At 24.1% G+C, this 20,000-nt stretch overlaps 7 protein-coding genes across 7 annotated transcripts in view; 2 read left to right on the top strand and 5 right to left on the bottom strand.

Annotated features, from left to right (window-relative positions):
• The window catches only part of DDB_G0292830 (hypothetical protein), a gene marked incomplete at both ends in the record, with an annotated part of 2,521 nt that extends 4 nt beyond the window's left edge, over positions 1-2,517 (top strand). The window contains 2 exons of the mRNA XM_629368.1: positions 1-126; positions 287-2,517. The exon at positions 1-126 is cut by the window's left edge and continues 4 nt beyond it. Of these exons, the coding sequence (XP_629370.1) occupies positions 1-126; positions 287-2,517 (2,357 nt within the window). The remainder of the gene's footprint in view (positions 127-286) is intronic.
• A 254-nt stretch (positions 2,518-2,771) lies between these two features.
• DDB_G0292828 (hypothetical protein) lies at positions 2,772-4,796 on the bottom strand (the record flags this gene model as incomplete). Its single annotated transcript, XM_629367.1, has 2 exons — positions 2,772-3,684; positions 3,838-4,796. The coding sequence occupies 2 exons, from the start codon at positions 4,794-4,796 to the stop codon at positions 2,772-2,774; spliced, it is 1,872 nt and encodes a 623-aa protein (XP_629369.1).
• An 854-nt stretch (positions 4,797-5,650) lies between these two features.
• Positions 5,651-7,435, bottom strand: DDB_G0292826 (hypothetical protein; the record flags this gene model as incomplete). Its single annotated transcript, XM_629366.1, has 1 exon — positions 5,651-7,435. The coding sequence occupies one exon, from the start codon at positions 7,433-7,435 to the stop codon at positions 5,651-5,653; it is 1,785 nt and encodes a 594-aa protein (XP_629368.1).
• A 773-nt stretch (positions 7,436-8,208) lies between these two features.
• Positions 8,209-10,002, bottom strand: DDB_G0292824 (hypothetical protein; the record flags this gene model as incomplete). The annotated part of the gene is made up of 1 exon (XM_629365.1): positions 8,209-10,002. One exon carries the CDS (start codon positions 10,000-10,002, stop codon positions 8,209-8,211), a length of 1,794 nt encoding a protein of 597 aa, XP_629367.1.
• A 1,072-nt stretch (positions 10,003-11,074) lies between these two features.
• Positions 11,075-12,874, bottom strand: DDB_G0292822 (hypothetical protein; the record flags this gene model as incomplete). Its single annotated transcript, XM_629364.1, has 1 exon — positions 11,075-12,874. The coding sequence occupies one exon, from the start codon at positions 12,872-12,874 to the stop codon at positions 11,075-11,077; it is 1,800 nt and encodes a 599-aa protein (XP_629366.1).
• A 381-nt stretch (positions 12,875-13,255) lies between these two features.
• Positions 13,256-14,839, bottom strand: DDB_G0292852 (AFG1-like ATPase; the record flags this gene model as incomplete). The annotated part of the gene is made up of 1 exon (XM_629363.1): positions 13,256-14,839. The coding sequence occupies one exon, from the start codon at positions 14,837-14,839 to the stop codon at positions 13,256-13,258; it is 1,584 nt and encodes a 527-aa protein (XP_629365.1).
• A 3,115-nt stretch (positions 14,840-17,954) lies between these two features.
• DDB_G0295843 (hypothetical protein) lies at positions 17,955-19,954 on the top strand (the record flags this gene model as incomplete). The annotated part of the gene is made up of 2 exons (XM_002649043.1): positions 17,955-18,055; positions 18,229-19,954. Coding segments are annotated over 2 exons (1,827 nt in total), but the record flags the coding sequence as incomplete, so codon positions are not given.
• Positions 19,955-20,000: the final 46 nt, after the last annotated feature.

Below are 20,000 nucleotides of genomic sequence, written 5' to 3'. Positions count from 1 at the left end.
CTGAAGGTGTTTCAATTGCAACTGGTTTAAATCCATTAACAGATCCAGTGTGTTTATTTATTGTACAAGTACTTTTAATTGTTATTATTTCAAGAGCATTAGGCTATCTTTTAAATTTTGTAAAACGTAAGTTAATTTTTTTTTTTTTTTTTTTAAATAATAAAATTTATTAACTGTTTATTATTATTTTTTTTTTTTTATTCTTATCCCCCTGTTCCACAAAATTTTTTTTTTTTTTTTTTTTTTTTTTTTTTTTTTTTTTTTTTTTTCTCTCTCCTATAAACAGAACCACCAGTAATTTCTGAAGTTATTACTGGTATTTTATTAGGTCCTTCAGTATTAAGTAAAGCAACTGCTTTTTCAGTAAATGTTTTCCCATCAGGTTCATCAATCACAACATTGAATGTTATTGCCAATATTGGTTTAATTTTCTTTATGTTTATGATTGGTTTAGAAGTTGATGCATCCATTCTTAAAAAGAATCTTAAAGCCTCAATGATCATTTCTTTGTCATCGATTATTCTTCCATTTGCAATGGGTATTGGTCTTGCCGCTACATTATATCAATTTATGCCATTCCATGAGGACACAGTTACTGTACCAAATTTCGGGTTATTTTGTGTTTTCGTTGGTGTTGCCATTTCCATTACCGCTTTTCCAGTGTTGGCTCGTATTTTAAATGAACGTAATTTAATGGGTACAAGAGTCGGTATTAGTTCAATTGCCGCTGCTTCAGTTGATGATGTAATTGCATGGATCTTGTTGGCTATTGTAGTTTCATGGGGTAACAATATCAAATCCGGTAGTGATGAAGGTGTAAATCTTTCAGCCCTTTGGACATTCCTCATGTTAATTGGGTTCTTAATATTCATGGGTACCGTTGGTAGATTTGGAATTGATTTTCTTTACAAACGTTTTGTTAGAACCGAAGCACAAAAACATAACATGTTGGTCGTTATCCTTATTCTCACATTAGTTTGCGCTTTCTTTACTCAAGTAATTGGTGTCCATTCAATTTTCGGTGCATTCGTAATGGGTATCATCACACCAAGACACAACGGTTTCCACATCCATGTCACAGAAAGTATTGAAGATTTCGTTACAATCATCTTATTGCCATTGTATTTCACTTACTCTGGTCTCCGTACAGATCTCAGTTCAATTGATAGTGGTGCTGCTGGTGGTTTAACAGTTTTCATCATTTTCATTGCATGTCTTGGTAAAATTGGTGGTGCAACACTCGCAAGTAGATTCACAAAGAAATCATGGAGAGAATCTTTAACCATTGGTTTCCTTATGAACACTAAAGGTTTGGTAGAGTTAATCGTATTAAACATTGGTTTGGATATTCATGTATTGGATAAAACCACATTCACCATGTTTGTCATTATGGCTTTGGTCACCACATTTATGACCACACCAATCGTACATTTCCTTTGGACCAAATGGGAAGAAAGACAAAATACAGTTCCAATGGAGACAAGACAAAAAGGTCGTTTCAATATTTTATTATACATTTCAAACACAAGAGTTGGTACAGCTCTTACAAATATCGCTGCAGCTATCACTCCATCCGATGAGGAATCCAAAAAGAAATATAGAGTAAAATCATTGTTCTTACATCCAATCTCTGATAGACCATCATCCTATTTCTATAGCACTTCAAATAATATCAAGAATTTACCAGCTCAAAAGAGAGAAGCAGTTGAAGCAATTCAAAACGATTCACAAGAAGTTGGTTTACCATTTAAACCAATCTTTATTAATTCCACTGATCCTGCTCAAGATATTTCCTCTGTAGCTAAAAAGAATCAATGGCCAGATCTCATTTTATTGGGTTATACTAGAAGTGAGGTTGCTAACGAAGGTATTTCTTCACTTGGTCAATCTGGTGGTTTCTTTGGTGGTGGTGGTAGTGGTGGCAGTGATGGCCAAGCATTCTATGGTAAAGTTATTGTCAAAGTTTTACAAACTTGTAAATCATGTGTTGGTGTAGTCGTTGATAAAGGTTTAGAAAGATTCCATAGACAACATAATATTTTATTCGGATTCTCTGGTGAAATCTATGAAAATGATGCTCTCACAGTCGTCATCAAAATGGCTAGACGTGAAAATATCAAAATCACAGTATTGGCCACCAATCCAGAGAAACTCTTGGAAAGAATTGGTAATAATCCAAAGATTAATATTGATAGCTTTAACATCATTCAATCAAATGATCCATACCAAGAAGTTCTCCAAAGATCAAGTAACCCAGACGCTGAATATTGGTGTGTTGTTGTTGGTGTACCACGTGAAGATGCTACCAAACAAGAGAAATTAATTAATAATACTCAAGTCTCTTTATTAATAGTTCATCCATCAAATTCTTTATTAGATCCATCACTTAAATCAAGTTCAAGTTATACAAATTTATCAGGTTTAGATTATAATAAAGCAGCTGATGATAATAATTATGCTGTTGGTGGTAGTAATAAATGTAATGATGAAGATCCAGATGCAATTCAAATGGAATAAAAAAAAAAAAAAAAAAAAAAAAATTAATAATTAATAATAATATATGTTGTATAGTTATTAAGTAAAATAAATAATATTATATAAATTATATAATATAATAAAATAAATAAATAAATAAATTTTTTTGTATTAAAAAAAAAAAAAAAAAAAAAAAAAAAAAAAAAAATTAAAATTAAAATATTAAACTATAATTTTTATTATTATATATCTTTTTTATTTATTTATTTTTTATTTTTTATTTTTTTTTTTTTAAATTAAAATAATTTAAATGTTAATAGTTTTGAATTTTTAGATATTCCATTCCAAGCCATTAAAGTTTCTAATAATTCAACCTTTTTAATTGTTTTTATTGCTTTAACATTTATTACACCTAATAAGAAACTATCAGAACTTGTTGGATCATTAAAATTTAATTTAAAATCACCCATTGGTTTCCAATATTGACGTTTACCTTGTTGAAGGAGTATATGTTTAATTGAATCATCATCATAGGTAACTCTAATTGTATAATCACAACCACTATTAAAACAATACCATGGAATTGAACCGGTATTTGGTGTAATTAATTTCATTTCAGTTTTATTAGTTGGATCAAATTGTCTAATTAAATTACCTTTTGATTTAAGTAATGGATAAATTTGTGATAATGGTTCAGGTCCAACCAAACTATAGGTAAATACAATTGTATAGACATCAATATCTCTTTCAATTGGTATACCATCATCTAGCCTATAGAATCCATAATCTTTTGTAATTGGTTTATATTCATAATATGAACCAATAGTTTCATTCCATTTTTTATATTTTCCAATTTGTTCATCATAGTAAATTGAATTTTTAAAATAATTTTGAATAATTGACATTTCAAAATCGGAAAACATACTAAATAAATAATTTGATGATCTATCACCTGCACCACTTTGCATAACACTTTGTTTAACACAACGATTTTGTGTATCTTTAACATTCTTTTTTTCACATCCTTTATAGTTTTTTGATGTATTTGAAAGGGTAATACTAAGGAATTCATAATGATTAATATCGAAACCCCATTCTGATCCTAGTAGACTACCATTTACATAGGGGTATGAGCCAGATGCAAAAGCTTCCCCTGCATGGGGTAATCCCATAGCATGGCCTTGTTCATGTACAAATGTATCAGAATATCTATATAAATATTTTAATTTGGTTATAAATTATTAAAAAATATACCATTAGATTCAGAATTAAATTTTAGGTTTATTTTTAATTTTTTTTTAATTTGGTTTTAATATTTGAAAGTGAGTTTATTATAATAGAAAACTCAATTGAGCTACATACCTATAGTCTCCTGTACCTCTGGAACTTCCCCCTAAACCTCCATAGGTATCAGCATATTTACCATTTGCACCTAAATGTAATAATGGTGCATATATTTGAATTGATGATGTTGATTCACCAAATGCAACTCTAATTCCTGTTAAAATATTTAATACACCTTCCATTATTGCATAACCATCTTTTTTTTGATCTGAATTTGTAATTAACATTCCAGGTAAACCATTTCTAGGTCCTAATACTAAATAAGGCCAATCTACCCTTTGAATTGGATGATTTAATGATAAAATATTTGAACATGAATAAACTTGACTTAAACCAGCACTTATACTATCATCAATGTTTTTAGTTTGATTGAATGGTCTTGTATTTGTATCATTTGCACCAAATAAATAAAATGGTAATGTCCACATTTTTAATGTATAATCTTGACCAACATTTGGAAATATAAATTTTGAACTCTTTATAAAACTATTTGAATTTTCAAAAAATTGCAATTTCATACCAGGTTTTACCCATTCTTTTGGTATCATTATACTATGATGTTCATTTGAATATTGTTCTCCATTTGATTCTGTTGGTGGTAATTGATTTGGATCATTTAATAAACGTGTTCCCATTACTATATCATTATTCCATACCATTACATTATATGTGTTTGTTAATATTGTTGCTTTTATTTCTTCTTTGGTTGTTTTTGTTGTTACTGTTTTGATTGATGATGTTCCTGTTATTGATATATCAATAAATTTAACTAATAACAATGAATCTCTATTACCAACAATCGTTAATGTATAGGTTTTATTATTAAGTATCCAACTTTTACCTTCAATTGGTATAACATGAGTTTGTGCAAATCTAACATCATATACATTTAAAATATTTAAATCTTGATTTATTGAATAACTTAATAATACATAGTTAAAGAGTACTAATATTATTTTTATAATAAATATTTTCATTTGTTTTTTTTTTTTTTATTTTTTTTTTATTTTTTTTATTTTTTTTTTTTATACCATTATTTAAATGAAAAATTATAAATAAAAAAAAAAAAAGGGGTTAAAATATATGTGTTAATAAATTCATATTACAATATTGTTAAATGGTTATTCTATATTAAAATTACTTAAAAATAAAATTTCTGTGCTTGTGTTTTTGTTTTTTAATTGAATAAATAAATAATAAAAATGTGAATAGAAAAAAAAAAAAAAGGAAAAAAAAAAAAAGTGAATAAAAAAAAAAAAAAAATAAACAAACTCCTTTTTTTTTAAAATTACAATAATAATATATTAAACTTATTATCCACTATTTCTAAAATTAGATTTTTATCTTTTCCCATTACAAAGTCAGAAAATTACACAAAAATAATCAATATTAATTTACCAGTATTAAGGTTAGAATGTGGTAGATTACCTTTAGATAAAACTCATTTTTAAAAAATTAAAAAAAACAAAAAAAAAAAATAACGAAAAACAAACAATTTACTTTAATAATCTAGATTAAACAGATTATAGTATAGAGTACACTTAAATTATTTTAAAATAATAATAAACAAATTATAATTTTTGTTTGTTCAATTATAAAAAATAAATCTTTTTTTTTTATTTTTTATTTATTATTAAAAATAAATTTTTCCAAAAACAAATTATTATTATTTAAATTCATTCATACCCCCATTTAAATTTCATGTAATTTAAAATAAACCAACATATAAAAATATATTAAATATTATAATATTTGTTTTTTAAAAATTAATTTAAAATTAAGACTCTATTATTATTTATTTTTTAAAAATTTATCAAAAAAAAAAAATTATTTAAAAATCTTTTGATACTAAAACAGTTGCATTTGAAATTCCTTTCCAAGCCATTAAAGTTTCAAGAAGTTCAACTTTTTTAATTGATTTGGTTGCTTTAACATTTATACCTCTCAATATAAAACTATTTGAACTAGTTGCATTGTAAAGATTTTCCTTAAAGTCACCCATTGGGTTCCAATATTTACGTTTTCCTTGTCTTAATAGTATATGTTCAAGTGAATCATCATCAAATGTAACTCTTACTGTGTAATCACAACCACTTGCAAAACAGTACCATGAACCTGAACCTGGTGTAATTAATTTCATATCATTTTTATTGGTTGGATCATATCTTTTCATTAAATTACCTTTTGACGATTTTAATATTGGATAGATTTGTGATAACTCTTTTGGTCCAACTGTACTATATGTAAATAGAATTGTATATACTTCGATATCTCTTTCAATTGGTGTTCCATCATCAAGTCCCCATAAACCGTTGTTTTTTGTTGAAGGAATATATTCAAAATAAGATTTAGATGTATCATTCCATTTTTTATATGTACCTTTTGTTTGATCATAATAAATTGAATTTTTAAAATAGTTTTGAATTGTTGTCATTTCAAAATCTGCAAACATACTATATCTATATTTTGACGAATAATCACCTGCACCTCCTTGCATAACACTTTGTTTAACACAACGACCTTTACTATCAAAAACAGAATTTCTTCTACAATTTTTAAATTGATCAGATGTTGGAGGAATAAAAGTTCCCAATAGCTCATTGTGGTTCGCATCATAACCCCATTCTGATCCCAATAGACTACCATTTACATAGGGGTACGATCCAGCTGCAAAAGCTTCACCGGCATGAGGCAATCCCATTGCATGGCCTTGTTCATGGAAAAAGGTAAATGTGTATTTATGATCACCAGTTCCCCTGGAACCTCCTCCTAAACCTCCACCAGGATTAGTATACTTACCATTAGCACCCAAATGTAAAAGGGGAGAATAAATTTGAATTGATGATGTTGATTCACCAAAAGCTTCTCTAATTTCTGTTAAAATATTCAAAACTCCATTCATAATTGCGTAGCCATCTTTCTTTTGATCAGAGTTTGTAATTAACATTGCTGGATTACCATTTCTTGGTTCCATTACAAGATATGGCCAATCAATTCTTTGTATTGGATGATTTACAGCAATAATATCAGAACATGACCATCTTTCCATTAGTTCCTTTGTAATTTCAGAACCAATTCCATTTGTAACGGAGAATGGTTGCGTGTTTGTATCATTTGCACCAAATAAATAAAATGGTAATGTCCACATTTTCAATGTATAGTCTTGACTAACATCTGGATAAAAGAAATTTGAACTATCAATATTTAATGAACTATTATCTTTACTTTCGGTTAAAGTAAATTTAATTTTCATGTTTGGTCTAATCCATTCCTTTGGTAGTAATACTGAATGATGTTTTGTTGAATACCTTTCTCCATTGTCTTCAGTTTGTGGTAATTGACTTGGATCTTTTAATTCAAGTGAACCAATTATTTTATTATCCAACCAAATTGAAACATAATAACTTTTATTTAAATCTTCAAAACTTGCCAATAATAATGCTCTTCTATTCCCTATTATCGACATATGTTGAGTTTTATTTTTAAGATTCCATGTTTTGCCTTCAATTGGAATTATATGAGTTTGAGCTAATCTAACATCTAAAACTTTTATTAAATTTTCACAATTTATAATCAATAAAAAATTAATAATTAAAAATATTAATACTAATTTCATTTTGTTTAATTAAAAATTTTTAAAAAAATAATTTATAAATTATTATTATTTATAATTTTTCAAATTTGAAATAAAAAATATAAAATAAAACATTTAATTAATATTATTTTCAAACTTTCATATTATTAAAACTTCCTTAAAATCTAAATTTATTTTATATGTGTGTGTGGGGGGGTCAAATAAAAAACTTCCCTTATCCCAATCAAATTTTGTAATTTTTATTTTATTAAAATGATAATAATGAAAAAAGATTTTCAAACAAGAATTAAGAAAAAAATAATCTATGTCAATAATAAATAAGGTGGACTATTATATGAGTTTGAGCTAATCTAACATCTAAAACTTTTATTAAATTTTCACAATTTATAAATAAAAAAAAATTAATAATTAAAAATATTAATACTAATTTCATTTTGTTTAATTAAAAATTTTAAAAAAAATAAAACATTTAATTAATATTATTTTCAAACTTTCATATTATTAAAACTTCCTTAAAATCTAAATTTATTTTATATGTGTGTGGGGGGGGGGGGGGTCAAATAAAAAACTTCCCTTATCCCAATCAAATTTTGTAATTTTTATTTTATTAAAATGATAATAAAAAAAGATTTTCAAACAAGAATTAAGAAGAAAAAAAAATCTATGTCAATAATAAATAAGGTTGACTAGAAGAATTAATTTAAAATTTAAAATATTAATTAAAAGACAAATTATATATTTGTTTAAAAATTTTAAAGATTTATTATTTATTTATTTAAAGATTTTTAAAGATTTTAAAATGATTTTGAGGCTAAAACAGTTGCATTATTTGAAATACCATTCCATCCCAAGAGAGTTTCTAATAATTCAACTTTGTTAATTTTTTTATTTGCTTTGACATTAATTCCACCTAACATGAAACTATCAGAACTTTTTGGATCCATTATATTATCTTTTAAATCACTCATTGGTTTCCAATATTTACGTTTACCTTGTTGTAAGAGTACATGTTGTAATGAATTATCATCAAATGTAACTCTAACTGTATAGTCACAACCACTGTCATGACAATACCAAGGAATAGCACCAGTATTTGGAATTATAATTGCCATTTCAGTTTTATTAGTTGGATCGAATTGTCTCATTAAATTACCTTTTGATTTAAGTAATGGATAGATTTGTGATAATTCTTTTGGTCCAACTGTACTGTGTGTGAATAAAATTGTATATACATCAATATCTCTTTCAATTGGTGTTCCATCATCAATACCCCATAATCCTTTATTTTGAGTAATTGGTTTGTAATCATAATAAGATTTAGATGTATCATTCCATTTTTTATAGGTGCCATTTGTTTCATCATAGTAAATTGAATTTTTAAAATAATTTTGAATTGTTGTCATTTCATAATCTGCAAACATACTAAATCTATATTTTGACGATTGATCGCCAGCACCTCCTTGCATTACACTTTGTTTAATGCAACGACCTTTGTTATCAATTAAAAATGATTTTTGACAATTTCTATAATATTCAGCAGTTGGAGGAAGAAAATTACCTAAAAATTCATTATGATTTGCATCGAAACCCCACTCTGATCCTGATAAGCTTCCTTTTTGATATGGGAAAGTTCCTTTGTCAAAAGCCTCGCCAGCATGAGGCAATCCCATAGCATGACCTTGTTCGTGGATAAAGATACCCTTATATGTATAGTCACCTGTTCCCCTGGAACCACCACCTAGTCCTCCATAAGGATCTGCATATTTACCTTTTGAATCCAAATGTAAAAGTGGTGAATAAATTTGAATTGATGAAGATGATTCACCAAAAACTTTTCTAATTTGAGTTAAGATATTCAAAACACCACTCATAATTGCATAACCATCTTTCTTTTGATCAGAATTTGTAATTACCATTGCTGGATTACCATTTCTTGGTTCCATTACAAAGTATGACCAATCAATTTTTTGTATTGGATGATTTATTGCTTGTAAATCAGAACATGACCATTTTTCAATTAATTCTTTAGTAATTTCAGAATCAATTCCTTTTGTCTTTGAGAATGGTTGAGTATTGGTATCATTTGCACCAAATAAGTAAAATGGGAGTGTCCACATTTTCAAAGTATAATCTTGACCAACATCTGGATAAAAGAAATCAGAGGATTTTACAACTGATGAACCATTTCCATCATTACCAATTGTGAAGAATTGAATTTTCATTCCTACTTTCACCCATTCCTTTGAAAGCATAATGGAATGGTGAACTGTTGAATACTTTTCACCTTTATCTTCAGTTGGTGGTAATTGACTTGGATCATTTAATTTAAGAGGGCCAACCAATTTATCATTAAACCAAATAGTAGTATAATAAGTCTGAGTTGGATCATCAAAACTTGCTAATAAGAATGCTCTTCTATTTCCAACAATTGACATATGTTGAATGTTATTATTAAGATTCCATGTTTTACCTTCAACTGGTATGACATGAGTTTGAGCTAATCTAACATCTAAAACTTTTATTAAATTTTCACAATTTATAAATAATATACAACTAAATAAAAAAATTAATATTAATATTAATTTCATTTTATTATTTTTTATTTATTATTATAAATTAAAAAAATAATTAAATAATAAATTTCTTTTATACTTTTTTAAAAAATTAAAAAAATTTCAATACCCTTTTCAAACTTTAATACTACTTCTAAAAAAAACTCTTGAAATCTTAATTAATTTGATTTTAAAAAAAAAAAGTTTGAATTAATTCCCATATATTTTTCGACTATATTAATAGAAGGATTCAAATAATTATTCATTAGGTATTTAAATACATAAATTTTATTTTAATAAAATAAATTAGATTTTCAAATATCATACATGCTCGCTCTTGTTGGTGTTCGATTTGAGGTTGGCGTTGGTGTTGTTTTCTGATGGGTTTCGATTAAATCATTGTTGTATATATTCTTAATTGAGGTTATTATTATTATTATTATTATATTGATTGGTTATAATTTAAAAAGAGATACTTTTATATTTTATCTTTTTTTTTTTTTTTTTGAATAATAAAGGCATCCCATAATAAATAAAATAAAAATGCACCCCATTTTTTTATAAAGACAAAAAAAAAAAAAAAAAAATAAAAATAAAAATTAAATATTATTATCTAAAATAAATGAATTAATAAATTTCTTTTTTTTAATCTTTCATTATTTATTAATTTTGTAATATAAATAAAAAAAATAAAAAAAATATTAATAAAGACTTAGAAAATTATTTTCATTTTTTTTTTTATTATGAATAGTTTAGTATGTAATATGTCACTAAAATACAAAAAAAGATAAAAAATTTTTTTTTTTTTTTTTATGTAGAATTAGGGTGTTTGGAAAATAAAAAAAAATAATAATACAGATTTATTTCATAAAAAATTTAAAAAAAAAATAATAACTATTTAATTTAAATAAATGAAAATAAGAAATTTATAAAACAATGATTTAATTTTATTTATTTTTAATATCAATTAGATTAGTAAAATATCTTTTTAAATCTTAAGGTTTTGATTTTTATGGTTTTTTTTTTTTTTTTTTTTTTTTTTTTTTTTTTTTTTTTTTTTTTTTTTTTTTTTATAAAATATAAACAACAAATCTAAATTTTAAAGATTTTAAAATGATTTTGAAACTAAAACAGTTGGATTTTTTGGGATACCATTCCATGCAAATGGAGTTTCTAGTAATTCAACTTTTTTAATTTTTTTATTTGCTTTGATATTAACACCACCTAACATGAAACTATCAGAACTTTTTGGATCATTTATATTATCTCTGAAAGAACCAGTTGGTAATTTATATTTACGTTTGCCCTGTTGTAAAAGTACATGTTTTAATGAACTATCATAAAATGTAACTCTAATTGTATAATCACAACCACTACTATTGCAATACCATTTAAATTCACCATTCAATTTTGGATTAACAGAATCCATTTCTTTTTTATTAGTTGGATCGAATTGTCTAATTAAATTACCTTTTGATTTTAGTAATGGATAAATTTGTGATATTTTCCCTACCTTTGGTTTCTCAACAGTACTATATGTGAATATTATTGAATAGATATCAACATTTCTTTCAATTGGTGTATTTTCATCAACACCTTCAAATCCTTTTTCTTTAGTAATTGGTTTATACGCATAGTAAGATTTAGATGTATCATTCCATTTTTTATATTTACCATTTGTTTCGTCATAATAAATTGAATTTTTAAAATAATTTTGAATTGTTGTCATTTCAAAATCTGCAAACATACTATACCTATATTTTGACGACTGATCACCAGCACCACTTTGCATAACACTTTGCTTAACACAACGACCTTTGCTATCAATGATTGAATTTTTTTTACAAGTTTTGTAAAGTTCTGCAGTTGGAGGAATAAAAGTACCCAAAAATTCATTATGATTTGCGTCGAAACCCCATTCTGATCCTGATAAACTTCCTTGTTTGTACGGGTATTTTCTTTTATTATCATATGCTTCACCAGCATGTGGCAAACCCATTGCATGACCTTGTTCATGAATAAAGATACCAGTGAATCTATGATTTCCAGTACCTGCTGAACTACCACCTAGCCCCCCGTAAGTATCTGCATACCTACCTTTTGCATCCAAATGTAAAAGTGGTGAATAAATTTGAATTGATGAAGATGATTCACCAAACATTCCTCTAAGTAGCCATAGTATACTCAAAACACCATTCATAATTGCATAACCATCTTTCTTTTGATCAGAATTTGTAATTACCATTGCAGGATTACCACTTCTTGGTTCCATTACAAAGTATGGCCAATCAATTTTTTGGATTGGATGATTATCAGCTTGTAAATCAGAACATGACCATTTTTCAATTAATTCTTTAGAAATCCCTGAATCAATTCCTTTTGTCTTTGAGAATGGTTGAGTGTTAGTATCATTTGCACCAAATAAGTAAAATGGTAATATCCACATTTTCAAAGTATAATCCTGACCAACATCTGGACTTAGAATATCTGATACTTCAGTACCATTTATCCCACCAAATGAAGAGAATTGAATTTTCATTCCTACTCTTACCCATTCCTTTGGAATCATTCCAGAATGGTGAACTTTTGAATACTTTTCACCATTATCTTCGGTTAGTGGTAATTGACTTGGATCATTTAATTGAATCATACCAACCTTTCCACCATCATACCAAATTGTAGCGAAATAACTTAAATTTTGGTCTTGAAAACTTGCTAATAGTAATGCTCTTCTTTTACCAACTATCGACATATGTTTAGTTGATCCTTGAATATTCCATGATTTTCCTTCAATTGGTATTACATGAGTTTGGGCAAATCTTACATTTGAAACTTTTAATATATTTTGGCAATTTATAAAATTAAATAAATTAAAAACTAAAATTAAATAAATTAATATAAGTTTCATTCTATTTTTTTTTTTTTTTTTCTTCCCACCAACAATTAAAAAAAAGTAAATTAAAATCAAAATTTTATATTTATAGTAATTTTAAAATTATAAAACTATTTCCCTTTTTTTTTATTTTTTTTTTATTTTTTACAAATTTCACACCAACATTTACAAATAAAATTAAAAGAGAAATATTACCACCAACCATATTTCTAAAAATAGTAAAAAACTCTTTATCTTTATAAGTATAATATTTTCTTACTTTTGGAAAGTAATAATTACAATTTTGGTAATTTATTATTATTTTATTTACTTGTATGTGCGTGTTTTTATTTTTCTTTTTTTTTTTTTCTTTTTTTTTTAAAATAATTATTATTATAATTTTTTTTTTTTTTTTTTTTAAGAAGATTTTAATAAATATTCATCAGATTGCATTTCAACCAATCTTGATACAGCTCTACTAAACATAAATCTTTCTTCTTCACCAGTGAATCTTGATAATTGTTCAGGTGTTAATTTTAAATCATCAGCCAATTGTAAAACATCAGAAGTGTTTGTATTTGAACCTTCACTCATGAACAATTGAGCAGGTGAAGAGGCAGCAGTGCAAATTAATTTAACTTTATGTTCATAGAGTACATCGACTAAAATGATGAAACGACGAGCTTGATTCTTTGAAGATTCATTCATTAGAGGAATATTCTCTAAAAATATAGTATGAAATTGTTTTGATAATTCTATATAATCATCAGCACCCAATGCGTTATCACAAAGCTCATAAAAATCGAATAAAGCAATCGAATCCAATACTGTTCTTGGACAATTCACTTTCCTACCTGTAGAAAGCACCAATTGCTTCGACTCCATTGGCTCCCCCTTTGACAATTGTATGAATAGTTGATTGAAGTCAGCCACCTCTTTACTACTACTCGATGGATAATAAAACACCTTTTTCGTACGAGTGCCTGTCAACCTATAATCCACACCAGAGTTTAAATTGTGCACTAAACATTTCGACTCCAAGAAATGAATGAACGGTATAAACAACTGACGATTTAACCCATTCTTATACAAATCGATTGGAGCACGATTTGAAGTTGTCACTAAAATTGCACCCAAATCAAACATATGTGAAAATAAACGTTTTAAAATCATTGCATCTGATACATCAGTCACTTGAAACTCATCAAAACATAACAACCAACTCTCCTTAACCAACTCCCTCGATAATGGCGGTATTGGGTCATCCTCATCGGGTCTCTTTGTTTGACGCCATTTATGAATTCTCTTATGAACATCCAACATGAAATGATGGAAATGTATTCTCTTCTTCTTTTCAATATCAATTGTATTATAAAATAAATCCATTAAAAATGATTTACCACAACCTACATCACCATATAAATAAATTCCTTTAATTAAATTCTCATCACCACTAATTATTTCATTATTATTATTTCCTAAAAAACTTAAAAATTTTGAAAATGAAACTAAACCACTATTTGATTGATTTCCACCAAATTCTTGATTTTTAAAGAAATCTTTATGTTTTAATTGATTATATAAATTTTGTAATAATTTAACAGTTGAAATTTGATATGAATCAACTCTAATCTTACCATCTTTTACCATTTGATTATAAACAAATAATGGTCCTTCATTTGGTTGATTTTCAACTGACTTTATTATATTATCCAATTGTGTATTACCTACTGATGTAAATGTATATTCTGATTTTGCAAATGATTTTGAACAATAATTTATTTTATTATAATTTAAATTTTTATTATTATTATTATTATTATTATTAATTTTTATCGTAGATTTTTTAATTTTATTATAAAAATCATTTATTGTATTATTATTTTTATTACATTTGATTGTGATTGTTGGTAGAAATGGTGGAAGAGATACTTTTGAAATTTTTAAAAAATTCGTTAAATTTCGCTCTTTATTTAATTTATTTAAATTTCTAGTAATCATTATATAGTGTTGATATTTTAATTTATTTTAATTTTGTGTGTGTGGGTGGGGGGTTATTTAATTTTTTTTATTTTTCTTTTTTTTTCTTTTTTTCTTTTTTTTTTTTTTTTCCTCCTGTTCGTTCGGTAACACTGAATTTAATGTGTGAAAAAAAAAAAAAAAGAAACTAGTTAAACGTTTTATTGTAATTACTAATTATTATTACTCTCGAGAAAAACGATTTTATTTGAATTAAAAATTATGGAAAAAAAAAAAAAAATAAAAAAAAATAAAAAAAAAATAAAATAAAAAAATAAAAAAAATAATTTTTTTGAAAAAACTAAATTGTTCCAATATGGTATGCAATGCTCCATTGCAAAAATGACCAATCACAAAATAATCTCTTTTTGATTAAAAAAAAAAAAATTTTCACAACACCCCTACTCTTCCCCAAAATTATTAATGATTTATAAAAATATCTTTGCAAATTGTTTATTATTTATTTTAATTAAAAAAAAAAAAAAAAAATAATAATAAAAAATAAAAAAAATAATAAAAAATATTTGGGATTTAATTATATAAAAAAAAAAAGATATTTTTATTTTGTTTTTTTATATTTTTTTAATTTTATTTTTTTTTTTTTTATTAAAAAATTTTTAATTTTTTTTAATTATATAATAATTCCTTGTTTATATTTCCTTTATTAAAATTTTTTATTTTGTTTTTTATTTTTATTTTTTTTTTTATTATAAAAAAATTTAATTAGTAATTTTTTAATTTTTTTTTTTTTTTTTAATGAAAAAATCTTTTTTATATATATATAGGTAAATAATTTAAATAAAAAAACTAAACCCCAAACCCCCCCAACTCCCAATTACATTTGTACATTCCCAATTGAAAAAAATAATTTTTAATTATTTATATTCCCCCCATTGTTAATTTTTCCCCCTAACCCAACCATAATTTTTAAAAAAAAAAAAAACAAAATTTTTTTGTAAAAAAAAAAAAAATAAAAAAAAATTAAAATTGGGGGCCCAAGTACATTAAAAATTAAAATAATAATATAATATTATATCTTCCTCTGTTTTTTAATTTTTTTTTTTTTTTTTTTTATTTTTAATTTCATTTTTTATTTTTTTTTTTTTTTTTTTTTATTCCTTCATTTTTATTTTTTTTATAATTATAAATTGTTTTTTTATTTTTATTTTTATTTCTATTTTTTTTATACAATCTGTATTAAATATCTTTACAACAATCAAATAGATAATTAACCTCACCAATTTCTTTTTTTACTTATTTATTTATTTATTTATTTATTTATTTATTTATTTATTTATTTATTTCATTTTTCCAATATCTGAACATTTTAAAATAAAAATTAAAAATTAAAAATTAAAAATTAAAAAATTAAAAAATTAAAAAATTAATAAATTAATTTTATTTTAATTTTTAACACTATTACCTATATTTTTAATTTAGTTATTTTTTCAAAAGAATTTGACCAGGGTAAGTGTCACAAAAATTTTTTTTCTTTTCAAATTTCCAATCGTGCGAAAATCATTGTTTTTTTTTTATTATTTTTTTTTTTTTATTATTTTTAAATATTTTTTTTTTTTTAATAATTTTTTTTTTTTAAATTTTCATTTTTTTTTAATTAAATCCTAAAAATAATAAAAATAATTTAATAAATAATTAATAGCAATTTTTAAAATAATTATAATAATAATAATAATAATAATAGTAACGAAATAAATAAAAAAAAACAAAATTTAAAATAAAAAATAATAATAAAAATAGAAAAAAATAAATAATAAATCCAAAGACACACCACACCTTGCCAACTCTGCAAATAATAGATTATAATAACAATCTCAATTTTTTTTTTTNTTTCTTTTTCTTTCTCTCTTTCATTTGATTGTAATTCACTTGATTTATTTTTTTTTTGTGTGTGTGAAAAAAAATAAAAAAATAAAAAAATAAAAATAAAAATAAAATTTTTTTTTGGGGTGGGTGTTTTGTCACACTTAGATATTTAAATCTAAAAAAAGATATACAATCAATTTCCTTTTTATTTTGTCTAATTTTTATTTTTATTTAATTTTTGGGCATCAATAGTAAGTTTTTTATTTATTTTTTAATTATTTTTAATTATTTTTTTTATTTTTTTTATTTTTTTTTATTTTTTTTTTTTACTATAATTTAAAATTATCATCATTATCAGTTAATTACTATCAATTTAAATTTGGTAATTTTTGCTTTTTTTTGTGATTTTGATTATTTGTGTGTCATAACAACAGCAAAATCAAAAAATTCAAAAAAATTCAAAAAAAAACAATTTAAAATTCAAAAAAAAAATAAAAAATAAAAAATAAAAATAAAAAAAAAAATAAAAGAAAAAAGATTTTATTTTAAATTAATTTTTTTTTTTTTTTTTCTTTTCTTCCACAATACCAACACTCGTTCTCAACAAATAAATTTAGTAACAAATTAAAGAAAATAAAAAAATAAAAAAAATAAAAAAAATAAAAAAAAACAAAAAAAAAACAAAAAAATAAAAAAATAATAATAAATAAAAAAAAAAAAAAAAAAAAAAATCAAAGTCAAAAAGATAATAGTGAATGTATTTGTGGGATTAAATAAATAAATAAATAAATAAATGTTATAATAAATCTTTAGTTAATGTACATATAAAATAAAAAAATAAAAAAATAAAAAATAAAAAAATAAAAAATAAAAAAAAAAATATTTTAATATTAATATAATAATAATAATTTCTGTAAAATATAAATAATTTAAAAAAAAATTACAAAACATATTTATTTTATTTTTTCAATAAGATTTAATATTAAAAGATTGAAAAGTAGTATATTGCATAATTTTTTTAATTCACACACAAAAAAAAAAAAAAAAAAAAAAAAAAAAATTATTTGTTTAATTTTATTTTTTATTTTTTATCGCATTTTTCTTATAATTATTCAAAAAATAAAAAAAAAACAAAAAAAAAAAAAAGTCAAAACTCATTAACATCTATTAAAATTATATTTTTTTATTTTATTTTTTTTTTTTAAATTATTACAGACACACACTAGCAATAATAGTAAAGTTATAATTAAATAGAATATATAGTTTTATAAATATGCTTCAAAGAGGATTTTCCTTGTCTTCATTACCTTCTCAAAATTTAAATAATTCATCAAATGACTTATCACCAAGATATACTACATTGCCATCTTCATTGTAAGTTTTTTTTTTAAAAAAAAAAAAAAAAAAAAAAAAAAAAAAAAAAAAAAAAAAAAAAAAAATACTTTATTTTATTTATATCAATCTATTACTAATATCTTTTATTACGAATTTCTTTTTTTCTTTTTTCTTTTTTTTAAAAACACTTACTTTCTATTTATTATTTTTAGTTGTGGACAACAACAACAACAACAACAATTTCAACAACAAAACCAACAAAATCAACAACCAATACCACAAGTTCACTTATTACATCCAAACTCACAACTTCAACAATTTCAACAACAATTAAAAGTTTCCAGATATGAAGAGGATTTTTGTGAAATAGAAAAAGTTGGAAAAGGTGGATATGGATCAGTTTTTAAGGTAAAGAATAAATTGGATGGAGAATATTATGCATTGAAAAAGATACCATTTAAAAACACCACCAAAACCTTTTTAGAAAAGGTTTTGAGAGAGGTAAAAACTTTGGCATCATTAAATCATAGAAATATCGTTAGATACCATTCAGCTTGGTTAGAGACTGAGGAATTATTACCACCATCATCATCAATGGCATCAACATCATTGTCAACCTCAAATGGTAAACAAATTGATAGTGATATCAAAAATATCATTTATAACAATCATTTATTATTCGATGGCAATTGGGGAACCACTTCAGAAGAGGCTTCCTACTTGAATGAGAGTGATAATCCATGTAATCGTAGAGTTAATAAAGCCAAAAAGAAAGTTTCACCACAAAAAAAGAAAAATGTAAATAATAATAATAATAACAGTAAGAAAAAAGCTTTGGACCAATCTGGTGCAGGTGATGATAATGATGATGATATTTCATCATCATCATCGTCATCTTCTTCATCATCATCTGATGATAGTTTATATAAACTTCAATTCCCACATGATGAAGATTTTAAACAATTTAATAAACAAACATCAATTCGAGAATCAATGATCAATTCATCACGTTTTAAAAAGAGTTATGATGATTCTGATGATTCAAATGATGTTAGTAGTAATGGAGTTGGCTTCTTTAAGACACCAAAAAAACATTACACAAGTTTTAGTTTGGATGATGGTTCAGATGAAGAATCCGATGAAGATGATTCTCAAGGATTCGATGACACAAATCGTAGTACTATGACTAATATACAAAATGATACTGATACTGAATCATTTAATCATAGTCGTCATCGTCGTTCATTTTCATCAAGTGAAGGTGAGGAAGAAACAGATGATGATTCATTATCAGAATCTGATAGTGATTATAGTGGTGTATTTGAAAATAATGATGATTTAATTCCAAATCCATCATCAATTCCAACTTCAACAACTCCACCAATCTCAATGCCACCAAAACAATACCAACAACAACAACAACAACAACAACAAAAATCACAACCACCAAGTTTAAGATCATCATTAACTCAAAATAATTCTTTATTAAAACCATCAATAAATAATAATAATAACAATAACAATAATAATAATAATAAAAATAATATTGTTTCACCAAAAATTAATAGAATTACAACATTATTTATTGTGATGCAATTATATTCTCAAACTCTTAGTCAATGGTTAGAAAATAGACCACCTGATCAAGTTAATGAAGAAGAGAATTTAAATATTTTTAAACAGATTTGTATTGGTTTAAGATATATTCATTCCAAGGGAATCATTCATAGAGATTTAAAACCTGGTAATGTATTTTTAGTTAGAGAAGAGGATCACCACCAACAATCATCATTTAGCAATATATCAAGTTCATTTGAAGAAAATTCTGATGGAGGTGGCTTATTGGTATCATTGGGTGATTTTGGTTTAGCTGTTCAACATACTATCGTTTCATCAACTCCTTCTCCAACTCCAACTTCAACTCCATCATTAACACCTGTAAATTCTCACATTTCTCCAATTGATCAAATTATAAATATAAATC

This window comes from Dictyostelium discoideum (genome assembly GCF_000004695.1).
Source record: "Dictyostelium discoideum AX4 chromosome 6 chromosome, whole genome shotgun sequence".
Classification (NCBI taxonomy): domain Eukaryota; phylum Evosea; class Eumycetozoa; order Dictyosteliales; family Dictyosteliaceae; genus Dictyostelium; species Dictyostelium discoideum.
This window is presented reverse-complemented; position numbering and strand designations above follow the sequence as displayed.